Source organism: Hippopotamus amphibius, chromosome 5, assembly GCF_030028045.1.
Source record: "Hippopotamus amphibius kiboko isolate mHipAmp2 chromosome 5, mHipAmp2.hap2, whole genome shotgun sequence".
NCBI classification, from domain to species: Eukaryota; Metazoa; Chordata; class Mammalia; order Artiodactyla; family Hippopotamidae; genus Hippopotamus; species Hippopotamus amphibius.
The window spans coordinates 37,034,841-37,049,730 of record NC_080190.1 but is presented as its reverse complement, the minus strand read 5'-3'; the positions used below and the strand labels follow the sequence as shown (position 1 = coordinate 37,049,730).

General features: G+C 39.8%; 1 protein-coding gene across 2 annotated transcripts in view; it reads left to right on the top strand.

Moving 5' to 3' along the window:
- Positions 1 to 4,571, top strand: part of HECTD2 (HECT domain E3 ubiquitin protein ligase 2) — a 77,923-nt gene extending 73,352 nt beyond the window's left edge. For both annotated transcript variants that reach the window (XM_057737334.1, XM_057737335.1), the window contains 3 exons: positions 18 to 133; positions 699 to 842; positions 2,147 to 4,571. In XM_057737334.1, the coding sequence (XP_057593317.1) occupies positions 18 to 133; positions 699 to 842; positions 2,147 to 2,267 (381 nt within the window). In that variant the 3' untranslated portion in view covers positions 2,268 to 4,571. The remainder of the gene's footprint in view (positions 1 to 17; positions 134 to 698; positions 843 to 2,146) is intronic.
- Positions 4,572 to 14,890: the final 10,319 nt, after the last annotated feature.

Here is a 14,890-nt window from a genome sequence, read left to right as displayed (position 1 = left end):
TAAATAATTATTGGCAGCTGCTTCGTCCAGAAGAGGTTGAAATTCTGGTCTGTGGAAGTCCTGAACTGGATATGCATGCCCTGCAGAGAAGTACCCAGTATGATGGCTACGCGAAAACCGACTTGACTATACGGTGAGCTCTCACTGCGTCTGAGAGTCAGGGTTCTGAAGAGGGAAGGAAAGAGAATGTGGTTCCTTTATTTGTATAACTTACAATCTTTGAATCAAGTTAAGTCTGCTGAAATATTGTATAGCACACACTGCCTTATTTTATCTTGAAAATAATGTGAGAATGTTAAGTATGAAATCACTTAGCAGTCTCCTGGTAAGAAAGTGATATAAATAAGTTTCTACAAAAGTATAGAGATTTGACTTTTTTTAAAAAATGACTTTGGTTCTAGAATTGCAGGGATGCCATGCCTATAAATAGCCTTTTAATAGCACTGTGTTGAAAAATAAGGAAACTTATATGGGAGAAAAATGGCTTTTGTACTCTCCACTGTTGGACTATTTTTATAATGATGTTAGTCAAAAATCTAATCTATATTTAGAAGCCTGTCATTTCTCAATTTCGCATTAAAAGTATTATGTACCTTTAAGAAAAGTTGTTTCCCTCGAGCTTATTTTACCTTACTTTATTCTGGTCTGCAGGATTTTTGTCAAGACATTTTATATAAATTTCCTTTGATGTTCTCTAGATACTTTTGGGATGTTGTGCTTGGATTTCCTCTTGATCTTCAAAAGAAGTTACTACATTTTACTACAGGAAGTGACAGAGTACCTGTGGGAGGAATGGCTGATTTGAACTTTAAAATCTCAAAGAATGAAACTTCTACTAACTGGTGAATTTCCAGATTGTAATTTTTTTTAATCTATAGGTTTTGCTGATAATAATATGTTTGGAATGAGAGGATTCTTTCAGTCTGAAGTTGTTTTTATAGAAAAATCTTGGGAGTAAACATGGCTTTGAAATAAGAGAGACTATGGCTTACGGTTCTGTATGAATGTTGAGAACTACCAGTACTAACTGATAATAATTCCTTTCTATCAACGTTTTCCTTTGCTAAGTCAACTACTTTGTAGTTGCTTCCAGAGTCTAGCTTGCTTTTCATAGTAGATTGTTTGACCTTCATTTTTACTTAAAGGTATTTTTAATTTAAAATACTAAGGTGAGTTTGGGGCTATTGTAATCAGTTGCAGAAGTCCTCTTGTACTGGAACACCTCTAATGCTAATCTTTATCTAGTGCCCTTTGCATATGAAAGTGATACCGATGATGGCTTTAAATTATTTTCCATAGTGTTGATGGGTGAATGCTAATCTGCTTCTTTTCCCAATCTCCTTGTAATTTTTAGTTAATTTGAGTAGGCACTCCTTTGAGCATAATCATTTTTTTTCTCCTGCCCCATATATGCCCTGAGCTCTGTCAGTTCTTCCCTTTATAAATCAGAAGTGAAATCTGTCCTTTTCTTTCTCACTGCCGCCACAGACAGCTGTTCTGATGCTCTGGAGTTCAGAAAGACTGAGGGAAAGGTCTAGAAACCTGTAGGAACCGTGAATAAAGATAACAGTGTCATCAGGGAGAGGGTTGGGAGAGCTGATCAAAAAATGTTGCTTGTACCTTGAGGGAAGCAGCATGAGAAGTGTGGGTATCAAGTGTTCTTTTTTACTATTGTTTGACAGTCAAGACTAAAATAATAATACCAGTTATAGTATCTGCTGTTCTGCTGGGTGTTTTACGTAGACAGCTCTTTTCATCTTTCCACCCATTCGGATAGTTTGCCTTTTTGTGGTAATGAGGCAGCTGAGATGTGGAGACATGAAGCTGCTTGAACAAAATCACACAGCCAGGAAATGGGGGAGACAGTATTCAAATTCAGATTTGTCTGACTCCAAAAATAATGCCTCTAGAAGGTAAGTTTCGTTAGAGCAGAACATTGTCTTGTTGGTAAACCCAGCCCCAGTGTCTAGAATGGTGCCTGATACACAGCAGGTACTCCAAAAGTATTTGTTCAGTAAAGGGATGGATGTCATCTCAGTGCAGTAAAACAAATCTGAATGTGTGTATCCAGGTACTTTGAAAGTTGATTACCAGTCTTTCTGTGTGTGTTTTAAGACTTTGTATCTTTTAAAACAATTTTCCCTAGGCTGCCTGTGGCCCACACCTGCTTCAATCAACTTTGCCTTCCCCCCTACAAGAGCAAAAAGGACCTGAAACAGAAATTGATCATTGGAATTTCAAATTCAGAAGGTTTTGGACTTGAGTAACCTAGAAGACTTGAAATATATTTTATATGTAGCATTTACTTCCCTCTTATTGTGCCTTTAACCTCTTCATGTTTCTGTCTCAAAACACCTTGACAAAGCTCACCAACTTTAAAATACTGATTTTTTAAAAATCAAATATGAAGTATGTTCAGTAGAGGCGTGGTTTTCTAAAACACACAACACGTCTTGAGTAAGCAAAAGACCAGATGGCAGAGACAGGTGTGGGTCCAGTCCCTCTTTTTTATAGCACTTTATCATTCTCCATAAGTAGTTTGTCACAGGTGTTCCACGGGGAAAGCATCGTGCAGTAAAAAAATGCACCGATGACAGAGTGGAGCCCAGTGGCAGATTGTGTGCTGCTAGCACACAGTAGCAACACAGACAGCTACATTATCATTCATGTAAGGCATGTAGCCATATTTTCATATAGCAGTTAAACAGCAGTATAATTGCAAATGCAATTTACAGGGTTTTTTGATATACTGGCTTTGGTCCTCTAAGATTCTTTTCAACCTTTGCTGAAAAGCATGTAAATAACTACATAATAGCCTGAGAATAATGGGATTTTGATAGTGCCATTTATTGCTAAAGATTTATTTTTACAAAGTAAATTCAGGGTTTTAGATGTGTACACAGCTTTTACAAATCAATAAAGATGACTGTACAAGAGTGTAACTATTTTCACACTAATTGGGTTCAAGGTTATATTCTTCTAAGTGTTGTTAGTCTGCATGCACATGGCGCACACAGCAAAGTAAACTAGTTACTTTGAGCACTCTGTAATATTTGTATAATCATTTCTTCTTAAGGGTCAGAATATTATATAGAAAAGGAAATAGACCTGACTAATCACTGATAAATTAAGTCAATTACAAGCACAAAAAAAAAGAGAACTGTTTTTATATATACTTTGATTGACGTACAAGACTTATTTCTGATATTTTTTCATCACCAGTTGTACTGAAACACTAATTTGGGGGGAAAGGTAGGATAAGATATTTGACAAAAGTGAATACAATAATAACATTTGTGTCAAAGTAGCTTGGTGTAAAAATAAAGTTCAACATTTTGGCCAAAATGTTTGTTTTTCACTGGATTCTGAATATAGCAAATTCAAAAGTACCCTTTTTGGAGTTTCTAATAAAGTAGCATGTAAAAAGAAACCATTTTTAAGTCAGACAGTAAATGGTTTTCTTTTTAATTTACAGCAAATGAAGCAGTTTTATTAGCACATTATAGATATTTCCAAATCAAGACTTCTCTATTATGCTTTGATAGCTTTCCTTCAGAAAACTCTGAAGATATATTTGCAATAATAATGAAGCCAGCATTTAGTACCAGCACATGGTTCACATGCAAATAATACTTTCCCATATTTTTTCTGAGTTACACTACTATCTTATCGCTATGCTTCCTACACCCCACCAGCAGAATTCTTATAGGGTGGAGGAACTGATCACCTTGCTCTGCATTTCTGAAGCCAACTTCTGAATCTTGGAGGAAAAAGAGTTAGTTTACTATTCTCTTTGAGACAGAAGTGACTCCGGTTTTCCACTTGGACATACTACTTAAAGGATTTTTATCATTAAAATTTTCGCAACACCTAAGAGATTTAAAGGCATTTTGATTTTGTTTTGTTTGCTCTGTTTTTAATCCACATGCAAATAAAACTGCTTCTCTCTTAAACTGCTTGAACTAGAAAGTAAGATTAATGTAGGTTACTACTAACTAATAAGCACAAAAGAATCATGTATAAGAAGCCAGATTTAAGTTTTTAAATAAAATGTAAACAAAATTTTTATTTGGTAGAGATGGAAAAATTGTGTTGGTTTGGTCTGCATGTTTAATGATGTGCTTGTATATCGATAGCTATGTCATTTTTAAATAAGAAGTACACAAGCAAGCCAAATTTTTAAATGACAGCCCATAAATAACTGGAAAATTTTTGTTGTCTGTTGTGGAAATTTATAATCATTTATCACTAAATTGCACATTGCCTTTATTTATTTATGCTCTGGTTTTGGTTTACAGTGTAATTAATACCTCATTTTTTAAAAGAACCACTACTGTTAAATTTCGTTAATTTAAACAGCTAGGAAATTCATGCAATTGCTTTTTTTAATATAATCTGTTAATAAATTCTTGATTTTTGTATCTGCCACAGTAAATTAAAGCATTGCACAGTATTTACAAAATGTCCTGTCCTTTTCTAATCTTTGCTTAATTAATCATATTTTTGTCTGTATGATCAGAAGTTTTTAACAGTCCCTCATTTTTGTACAAATGTGTATTGTATTACATTGTTAATTTCCAGATAATTTTTTTTTCAAATATTAAAGTTATATAATCAGCCAGGCTTCAGTTCATTTTTTTTGAACATTAGGCAATGAATTAAAACCACAGATTTAAAATACAAATGCAAATTACTCTGTTACACTGTCTCTTAAACTGGTGCTTAGGAAAATTGCTAATACATACACCATCAAAAGATGTGTGTTGTTGACACCAAATATAACTGACCTCTAGCGTTATTTTTCAGCATGAAACAATGTGTCGCCAATGTCTTTATGACCGCACAGATATTCCAAATGAACGTTATACCACCATTGCGGCCACCTAAAAGTGAACTAAGTATGACATTTCATTGGCCATCAACAGACAACTTCAGATCTTCAGTATTCCCCACCCCCCCCAACCATTAGTTTGGCCCTTTTTTCCTTGCCCACTTTTTCTCTGCTTAGTGAAAGAAGAGAGGAGATCATAAGAGTGTAGGAGCGAATGTCATGGGTGATGGATGGAAGAAGATAGGTAGCTGGATGGAAGACTAAGGCAAGTTTTCACAGGGGAGGGTACAAGATCAATTCACGCAGAGGGCATACAGCCTTTAGTGCAGTGAGTGGTTAAGAACTGTGTTTTGGAGCCAGACTACCTGGGTATGTGTTAACTGTTCAATAGTTGTCTTTCCTTGGGCAGGTTACTTAATCTGCCCATGCCTCAATTATCAAGTGAAAATAATTTATAAAATGGAAATAATAAACCTATTTCAATGTTAGGGTTCTAGGGAGGAATAAATGAATTCCTATGTGTAAAGCACTTACACAATGCCTGGCATATAGTAAGGAATATAATGTGATACCAGAGGAACCATGGTGCCAATGGGATTACGTTTTACAACCGCTGCTTCTGAGGCCTTTTGGAGGTTTTTTACACCCAGACATCAGGTTCAACCACAGGTTAAAGAACACAAAGTGCTTTGAGGCATCAAAATTGTGTTAGGAGAATATTCTTATTCTGGAAACAATGCTTTAGAATTTGTCCTTGTAGACGTCTCGTTAGGCAAGGGCTTTTAATACTGTTTTGCAGATACGTAACAAGACATTTTAAAGTTCAACAATAAATGAGCAGTGTTTTTTAATGAAACATTTCAAATATAGAGAAAAATTTCAGAGATTAACATAAAACACCATGTCCCCACACTCAGATCTAACAAATATTAACATTTTGCCAGATTAAAAAAAAAAAAATTACAGGTGGAGTGGAAGCCGCGATTTGTGCTCCTCTCCAAACCCAGTATACTCTTCCCTGTTGAACTGCAGTTGGTGTGAATCCTTCCCACACTGTATGACATTTGTATTATATGTGTCTTTCTCTAAACTGACCCTTGAACAATGCCGGGGTTGGGGTCCCAACCGTCATGCAGTCAAAAATCCAAAATCTCCATAGAGCTTATAGCTGGCCCTTATGTCCAGGGGTTTGTCTGTGTATGTGGTTCCTCAGTATCCACAATTTGCCGTCCTCAGATTCAACCAACTGCAGGTCATGTAGTGCTGTAGTATTTACTATTGAAAAAAAATCTGTGTATAAGTGGACCCTCACAGTTCAAACCCATGTTGTTCAAGGGTCCTCAGTACAGTACTGTTACAGTTGCATATGCCTAATATTACACTCTCCCTATCTTCACACAACTTTTTACACCCAGTGTTGTCTTTTCTAGATTTATCCCTGATTGTGCATTAATTCACCCATTTTAATCAGAATAGAATCCTGTTAAATGAATATACCGCAGTTTGTCGATCCATCCTCCTACGGGCTAGCGTTCCGATGTTTTCCCCAGTGTGGCCCAGGCTGTGACGAGCACCTTGCCTGTACCGAGTATGCGTGCACAGTCCCCCACGGCTGCAGCCCAGGTGTGGGGTGGCTGGATCACAGGCTGCACATCTTCAGCCCTACCGGGTATCAATCATCCAGTTGCTTTCCAGAGTAGTGCTTCCAGCATGAATTTCCACATTATAAGAGGTGTAATTCTCCACATTCTCCCAACACCAGGTTTTAGCAGACTTTTTTTTTTTTTTGCTAATCTGACCAATGTGTTTTAATTTCCAAAATTAAATATCCATTTTCAAACTTGATAATGACATTGCACCTTTTTGTATGTTTACAGGCCATTCAGATATCTTCTGTGAATGGCCAGTTCAATATTTTTTGCCTAACTTTTTTTCTATTCTTTTCCTCATTGGTTTCTAGGAGTTATTTCTTTATTCTGGATATTGATTCTTTGTTAATGGTTATGCGCCACATTGCTTCAGTTTGAATCCCAGATCTGTCAGTGACTATGTGACTTTGGACAAATTACTTAACATTCTTGACCTCAGTTTACCTGATTGTAAAATAAAGAAAATAATACATAGCTCATAGATTTGTTAAATAAGCTTATGTATAATGGAAGTATATACATGTGTATATACTTTATATGTATATATCTTATATACAAATACAAGTAATGTGTGCATATATATGAATTAGATATATAGATATATGCTTATACATAAAACATATTTATATGACATATTTAACATATAAATGTACATAAATAAAGTACTTATATCATGCCTAACCTATAATAAGCATTATGTGTTTGGTATTATTACTATTACCTTTTTTATTATAGCTCATGCATTGCAGAGATCTAGTTGTGGCCTGCCTTTTTTTTTTTTTTTTTTTATGGCTTTAATTCACTTGAATTCTTGGCTGTATTGAGTCTTCATTGCTGTGCACGGACTTCAGTAGCTGTGCGCGGGCTTCAGTAGCTGTGGTGCACAGGCTTAGTTGCTACTCAGCATGTGGGATCTTCCCTGTCCAGGGATCAAACCTGTGTTCCCTGCATTGGCAGGTGGATTCTTAACCATTGTGCCACCAGGGAAGTCTCATGACTTTTCTTTCATAATATGAATTTTTAATACAGTCCATAAAATATTATTTTATATATTAATAGTTTGTTAGATTTAACCACATATTTATAGCTTATTTGCACACCATTCCCTCTTCCATTGTTCTTCACACCCACCTCTGGGATCAATTTTTTTCATCCTAAATTACATCTATTAGAAGCTGTTTTAATGAGGGTTTATTGGTAGTAAATTCTTTTTCCATCTGTCTGAAAATGAATTTATTTCACGTTTATTCATGAAAGATTCATCAAGCATGCATTCCTATTATGGTACTTATTGTTTTCTTAGGACTTTTAATCTCTTTGGGTTTCACTGTTGCCGCAAGTTAGCTGTCAGTGTAATTGTTATTCCTTGGTAGATAATCTCTTTTACTCTGGCTACTTTTAAGATATTTTTTTTTTCTCCTGAAACTGCAAGACATCAAAGACAAGGGTGTATTATGTATTTTTTATCCCACTTAGGATTTGTTATATTTCTTGAAACTAGGGATTTCTGTCCTTCAATTTTAGAAAAGTCGTTAGCTTTTTCCTCTTTGAATGCTGCTCTTCCCTCTTCTCTCTAATCTCTCCTCTTAAACATGTGTTGGACCATCTCACTCAACCATTAATCCCTCTTGGTGCCTAATCTGTTGTTTAATCATGTGTATTTCAATGGTTGTATTTTTCATTTCTAGAAATTCTTTTGGTTCCTCTCCAAGTCCACCTGCTCTTTTTACATACTGTTCTTTCGTATGGTTTTTTTAAAAATAATTTTCAGCATACTTGTTTGTTACTCTCTTTTAGATTGTTTTACTCTCCTCAGTTCTTGAAGTACTAGTTCTTATATTTGTTCATCTACTGGCTCTCATAGTGATTTGTTTCCTTGTGTGATCTATAATTTTCTATTTTTGCATTTTTAATGTAATTTTGTGCCCTGAATAGTGCCAGTGCCCCTAGCAGAGTAGTTTCATGTTTTTCTCAACCAAGGCCCTACAGGTTTCCCACATCAATTTTTGTTACCTCCTTGGATTAGGGTTCCTTCCCCACGTGTGTAAATTTGGACCCCCTCACCCAAGTGGCACCTATGAGTAAAGTTTTTCTACCCCCTTTTAAATTCTAGGCTTTATGAAGTGGAATCAGTTACGGCTCCTCGCCTTGAATAGGCTTAAGGCATGTCTGCTGAACTCATATGGGCATTAAAGTTCGTGAGAGGGTTCATGACCCCCATGAGTCACCTAATCCTGCTTACAACTTCTGGGTTTTCATTTCTTCCTCATTTCCTATAACTGGTGACTTCCCTTCTTCCCTTCCTTTTTTTTCTTTTTCCTTCTTCCCTTCCTTTTAATCTTGGACATTTATATTTCAAGATTTTTGTAGCTATGTATTGTCCAAAGTTTATAAAAGGTTATAGTAGTAAATGTGCTCTTCCCTTTCATCTCAGCCTATACATCCCTGCCCCTTGGTTATTTTTTATCCTATGCAATGCATAAAACTTTTAAATACATTGTTCTCTGTGGGTTATTTGCACCGATGTTTGTTAATTTGTTAATTTAACATTTGTGTAATGAGTGCCTATTATATTTCAGCTGGAGGCTGATTTTCAGCTCCATACATCATTTGCTTATTCTTTACAAATAAAAAGAAGCAGATGTAGTTCTGAATACTTACCTTGTAAAGCATTAAAATGTGTATCATAGCAAGAAAATTTCTCCAGGACTTTCATGACAATTATACAACTCAATGTTTTCATGACAGTTAGATGTTACCACTCTGGTATACCTACCATAGGAGCATTAGTCACCACTGAGTTAAGTTGCTAGATTTTTTTGGCAACCCAGCTTGACTTTTTCTATGTATGTACACACACACACACACACACATACATTGTGATAGAAAAAATATAGAATTATTTCAGTAGGGTTCCTCAAGGAGCATAATCGTGTGCTATTTCCCATCTGCAAATAGGCCACCTCTGCTTATAAGACCTTCCATGTGCCTTCCTTACTTGTCTGTTTCTGTCTCTGACAATCTTATTCTCCTGATTTGCTTGGCTTGTAAACACTGCTCTCATTTTGACTTTTCATTCTCTTTAACCTCATGTCTGCAAGCCTCATCTTTATGCTGTTTCTCAGATTTGACCCTACTTTCTGCTATATTCCTACAGACCCCTCTTTAGTTTAGACCCTCAGTCCTTCATAGCTGACTGGCCTCTCTGACTATAGGCTTACTCTTCCCTCATTTATCCTAGCTAGGGTCCCTACTGTTAGTCTTTGTAAAATTCTGTTCTTACCATGTGCCTTGGTATCAAGTCCTTGTCTGACCACCTCCCAATTCCAGAGCCAAGCATGTGTTCCACTTTCATTGTGCATATTCCCCAGCACCGACTTCCAAAAGGATCGCTCCTTTACTGTCTCCTGAGTGCACCCTGCACAGTCGCATCGCTGCTCAGCCCAGGGCTTCTGAGGTGCTCCTCCTGCTCCTCTCCAACCAACCAACTCCTCCCTCAGCCCTAGCCCAGTCCGGCTCAGGTCTCCTGAACTCCAAACTTCCCCAAAGTACAATTTTCTCTCCCCTGCCAAACCTTGTCCTGAACTACCACCAACCCCCAAACAAAAAAGCTAGCTGGAAGGCACCTCTCCCTCTTTTTCGAACCATCCTACCTGTCTTCACTGCTCAGGTGGCTCTTAGTTTTTTCATATTTGCTGTGGTGCATTGTGTGAACTACATCAGCAACCTGAGAACAGACGCATTTCCTGTGTCCCCACCTAGCCCAGAGAGGGGTCAGTCAACTCAGATAAAATCCTACCTGACTTGTGGACTTGACTGGGCAGGTGAAACAGTCATCAAATCAGCGGAGTGAACCAGAAACCCCATGGGTAAATAGTCTCATCTTTCGTTTGTAGCCTCTTGCCCTGACTCTCACAAACCCACTGTCATTCTGGTTGTCCAGACTTCAGAGAATCAGCCTCAGGAAGACACCTTCTGAAGCCCCGCCTACCACCATGTTCCCATCAGTCTAGGCCAGCCTTTCCACTCCCAACACACAGCCTTAGCCTGCCCACCTCCGGTTCCCAAGTGCTCATTCACCAGACGAAACAAAACCAGTGAGCAGTGGTGCCATCGTGCGTTAACTGTGAAAGGGGAAAAAGATGGTTGCAGGATAGCTCTGGGGTATCATCCAACTTTTAAGCTGAGTGTGAATGTATATGAATGTGTGTGTATATTCTGAAAGGTTATATCACACTGTTAATAGTAGCTATCAGTGGGCTTATACATGACTTTATTTTTTTCTTTTTGCTTTGTTGTGGATTTTTTAAAAAATTTCTCTGCAATGAACACTTTGTAATAAGAAAAGAAACCCTTTTGTTTAGTCGTTTAAACCAGTTATCCAGTACCCCAAGCATCTATAGAATATTACTGGAAGGAGTGTATGAGGCACACTATTTCACATTTCATTTAATCTTTACAACAGCATGAAATTGATGTTATTGTCCCCATGCTATAGATAAGGGATTGAAACTCAGAGAGGCCTAGAAGTTTGCCCAAGGTCACACAGGCGCCAAGGAGCCAAGGCAGAATTTGAACTCATGTCTCTCTGACACTAAACATCATGATTTCCCATTTCATATGCTCCCTCAGCTAATGAGGCTTCCCAGAAACTCCCAAGCTTGAACTATTCTGCCAGACATGGATTAAACATGTTCCCCTGTTTGGACCAGGAGTCAGTCAATCTGAATTCTAGTCCTAAGTCTGACACTTAAGGGCTATGTAACCTTAAATGATTGTTTTGCTTCCCGGTGTGTCTTCCAAAAAAAGTATAGATACCCTTAGAAACTTTAAAATGTAGTACAGATTATAATTTGCTCCGGGTCAAGGAAGAAATTAAGTCTATAATAAGGAGTACTTAGAAAACCATGACAGTGACAACACTATATATTTGATCACCTGGGATATAGGCAAAGGGTATTTGTGAGGAAATTTATAGATCTAAATATTTTTATTACTAAAAGCTAAAATTAATAGGGAGTTCCCTGGTGGCGCAGTGGTTAAGAATCCGCCTGCCAGTGCAGGGGAAACAGGTTTAATCCCTGGTCCAGGAAGGTCCCACATGTCACAGAGCAACTAAGCCGGTGAATCACAATTATTGAGCCTGTGCTCTAGAGCCCATTAACTGCACCTAATGAGCCTTCATGCTGCAACTACTGAAGCCCTGGCTCCTAGAGCCTGTGCTTCGCAACAAGAGAAGCCACCTCAATGAGAAGTCTGCACACCACAACGAAGAGTAGCCCCTGCTTGCCGCAACCAGAGAAGACCCAGGTGCAGCAACAAAGACCCAATGCAGCCAAGAAATAAATAAATAGTTTCTTTTTAAAAAAAGATAAAATTAATGAATTCAACAAATTAAAATTTCAGGGAAAGGGGCAACGGAGAGGGAACAAAGAAAAATAAAGAGAAAAAGATAAAAGCATCCATAAATAATTCAATTAGAAAACATAAAAACAGTATAATTGAGGCACAAACTCAAAAGGAGACTTGAGCTTGAAAAAGCTCGTAAAAATAAATTTCTAGCAAATATTATCCAGGTAAAAAGGAAAAACACACTAGATGAGAATCAAGACACGGTTGCAAGTAAGCAGGGGTGTGCCACGGGGCCACGCGGACCCTGCGCAGCAGACATTCCTCACACCCAGGGCTCCTCCCGGGTCCGCGCTCTGCCCCAGCCTGTCCTCGCATCTGACCTCCACCCCTCACACCACGCTGGAGGGCGCTCCGTCACACAGCCGCAGGCTGGATTCTCGGGACGTGGATGCTGATGTGAAGTGCGGGGATGCACGAAGGTTATTGGGAATCAATACCTCTGAAAGGAAAAGGAGAGGAACCCGCGTTGGGCAGAGGGAGAGGTCAAGCTGTGACACAGTCCCGACAAAGCAACGGAGCCAATACTGCCGGTCAGGGTTGTCCTCTATTGGGCCAAAATGGCCAGCCTTTCTGTCGGGCCTGAGGCAGTCAGGGGGCCCCTAGGAAGGGTGTGACAGCGGGCGAGGCAGCTCTCGGCCGCTGAAGCGGACCCTGAAGGAGCTGACAGCCAGGCCTGTCTGCTGACCGCACTTCCTGCCCCAGGCAGCAAGCCCTTCCTTAGCAGGGTGGTTCTAGAGGCCTGCAGTCCTCCACACATGGCCACACCTGGCTGCCAGGGAGTCTGAGAAATGTGGTCCAGCTGCCTAAGACGAGGGAGAGCCAGGTGTGGTAGCATCTGGCAATCAGACAAGATCTCAGCATGCTCTCCAAACAGACTTTGCAAAGGAGCCTGTACTTGGGAGTTTCTTGATGCAACAGGCAGTCTGATCTCCATTTAGCCACTGATTTACCCCACCTGCTAGGACCCTGAGGGGCGGGGCTGGCAGGCACTGGGACCTAACCCTAGCAATACTGCCTGTAAAGTGCCTGGACAGGAGGTTCCCAGACCACGTGGCTTCCATCTCCAGCTTTCACGGCTGGATCAGGCTTCTTCGAGAGCATGACCAGCCCCTCTGGAGCCCCACTCATCATTACTCGGAGTGATTCATTAAGTAAAAGGGGAGGTGAAAGTGGCCCCTGGGTTACACAACTGCCCTTGTTTATGAGTGGGCCTATCAGCCTTGACCTCTGAGATGCTGAGGGCCTACAATCACTTTCAGGCCCAAGAGAAAAATCTGGAGACCTAGAAATAAATCCCCCACTTTGTAACAAGTGACCTGCTATTTTTCTCTTTTGACTGTCGCTTCTGAGGTTCCCGTGGTCAGAGGAAAAGTTGGACCGTTCTCTGTGCAGGTCGCAGCTGCCAAGCACTCCTCTTTGACCCCTCACATGAGAACACTGGGAAATTGTTCCAGAACCAGGGAGGCTGTGGGTTAGCTCCTGGTCTTCTGGATTGGGTACCACAGCACCTCCCCAAGCAGGAAATCTGGCTGGCTGCCAGCCAAGGGGTGGTGGGAGTGGGCCTGGCTGTATGGGCAAATGTGGGCCCACCCCTCCTCCTGCCACCCCTCAGTGGTGCCCAAAGCTGGTGTTCCCTTTAGGGAGCAGAGGAACCATCACAGAACCAGGGAGAAGAGACCATCTCAGCCCTGCTCAGGCCCTAGCCCACTCTGTGACCTTGGGCAAGTGACCTCACAGAGCCTCTGTGATCCAACCATTAAATGGAGCCAGAATACTAAGTCCCCCTGCCTCTCTGGTGGCCTTTTCAACCGGGAGGTCCATGCACATTCTCCTGGAGGCCAGCGAGCTCTCCTCTGTCATTTTTCTTTTTTCTTTTGATAACCTAAAATGATTCCCACAAGCAGACTCTGGTTAGTTCCTGGTCATCCAGAACCACAGATGCATCATGATTTAAGACACAGCATTTGTGTTTGGATCCAAGGGAGTACCAAATGTCATGTCAGCATCCTAGAGACAAACAAATGAATGGAGAGGTACTTGTTTCCTACTGTTGCTGTAACAAGTTATCACAAACTCGGAGGCTTAAAACAATACACTTTTATCATCTTATCGTTCTGGAGATCTGACGTGAGAAATAGATCATACTAGGCTAAAGCCAAGGTGTCAAAAGGGCTGCATTCCTTCCGGAGGCTCTAGGGGAGACTTCGTTTCCTTGCCTTGTTAAGCTCCTAGAGGCTGCCCACATTCCTTGGCTCGCGGCCCCTTCCTTCTTCATCCTCAAAGCCAGCAGTGTAGCACTCTGACCCTCCTGCTTCCTCTTTCCCTTATGAGAGCCTCCATGATTACATTAGTCCCACCTAGGTAATCCAGAATAATCTGCCCAGATCAAGATCCCTAATTTAATTGCATCTGCAAAGTCCCACTTGCCATGTGAGGTAACGTATTCACAGGTTCCTGGGATTAAGACATAGACGTCTGTGGAAGCCACTATTCTGCCTACCATAGAAAGTTTTCCATTGTCCGAACAGGCCGGTTGAAGGTAAAATGGACAAAAAAGGAATAATAAAGAATGGTCAGGATGGGGAAGTGCATCTTCCATTTATTCACTGATTTCCTACAGCAATTCAACTGTCATTCCTGTGATGGTTTTTTTTTTAACTGTATCTGAAGTATTTAAAAACTAATTTCAGATATTCTCTGTTTCCTAAATACAGCAGAGAAAATATTGAAAATGAAAACAAACAAACTTTATATACTTCATGGTTACCTCCTTTGTCTAGATTCCCCAATGCATTAAGAAGACCCCTGCCTGTTAAAAGGAATGAGACAAGTTGACATGTGCTAACATGGACAGATAGCCAAAACAGGTGGTTAAGTATGAAAAGCAACCTTCAGAGCAGCATGTTTAGTGTGATCCAATTTCCACAAAAGTCATAGATTTATTTTTGTTTTTACATACAAAATACCCACAAGAATATAAACCCAATTGTTAACTGTG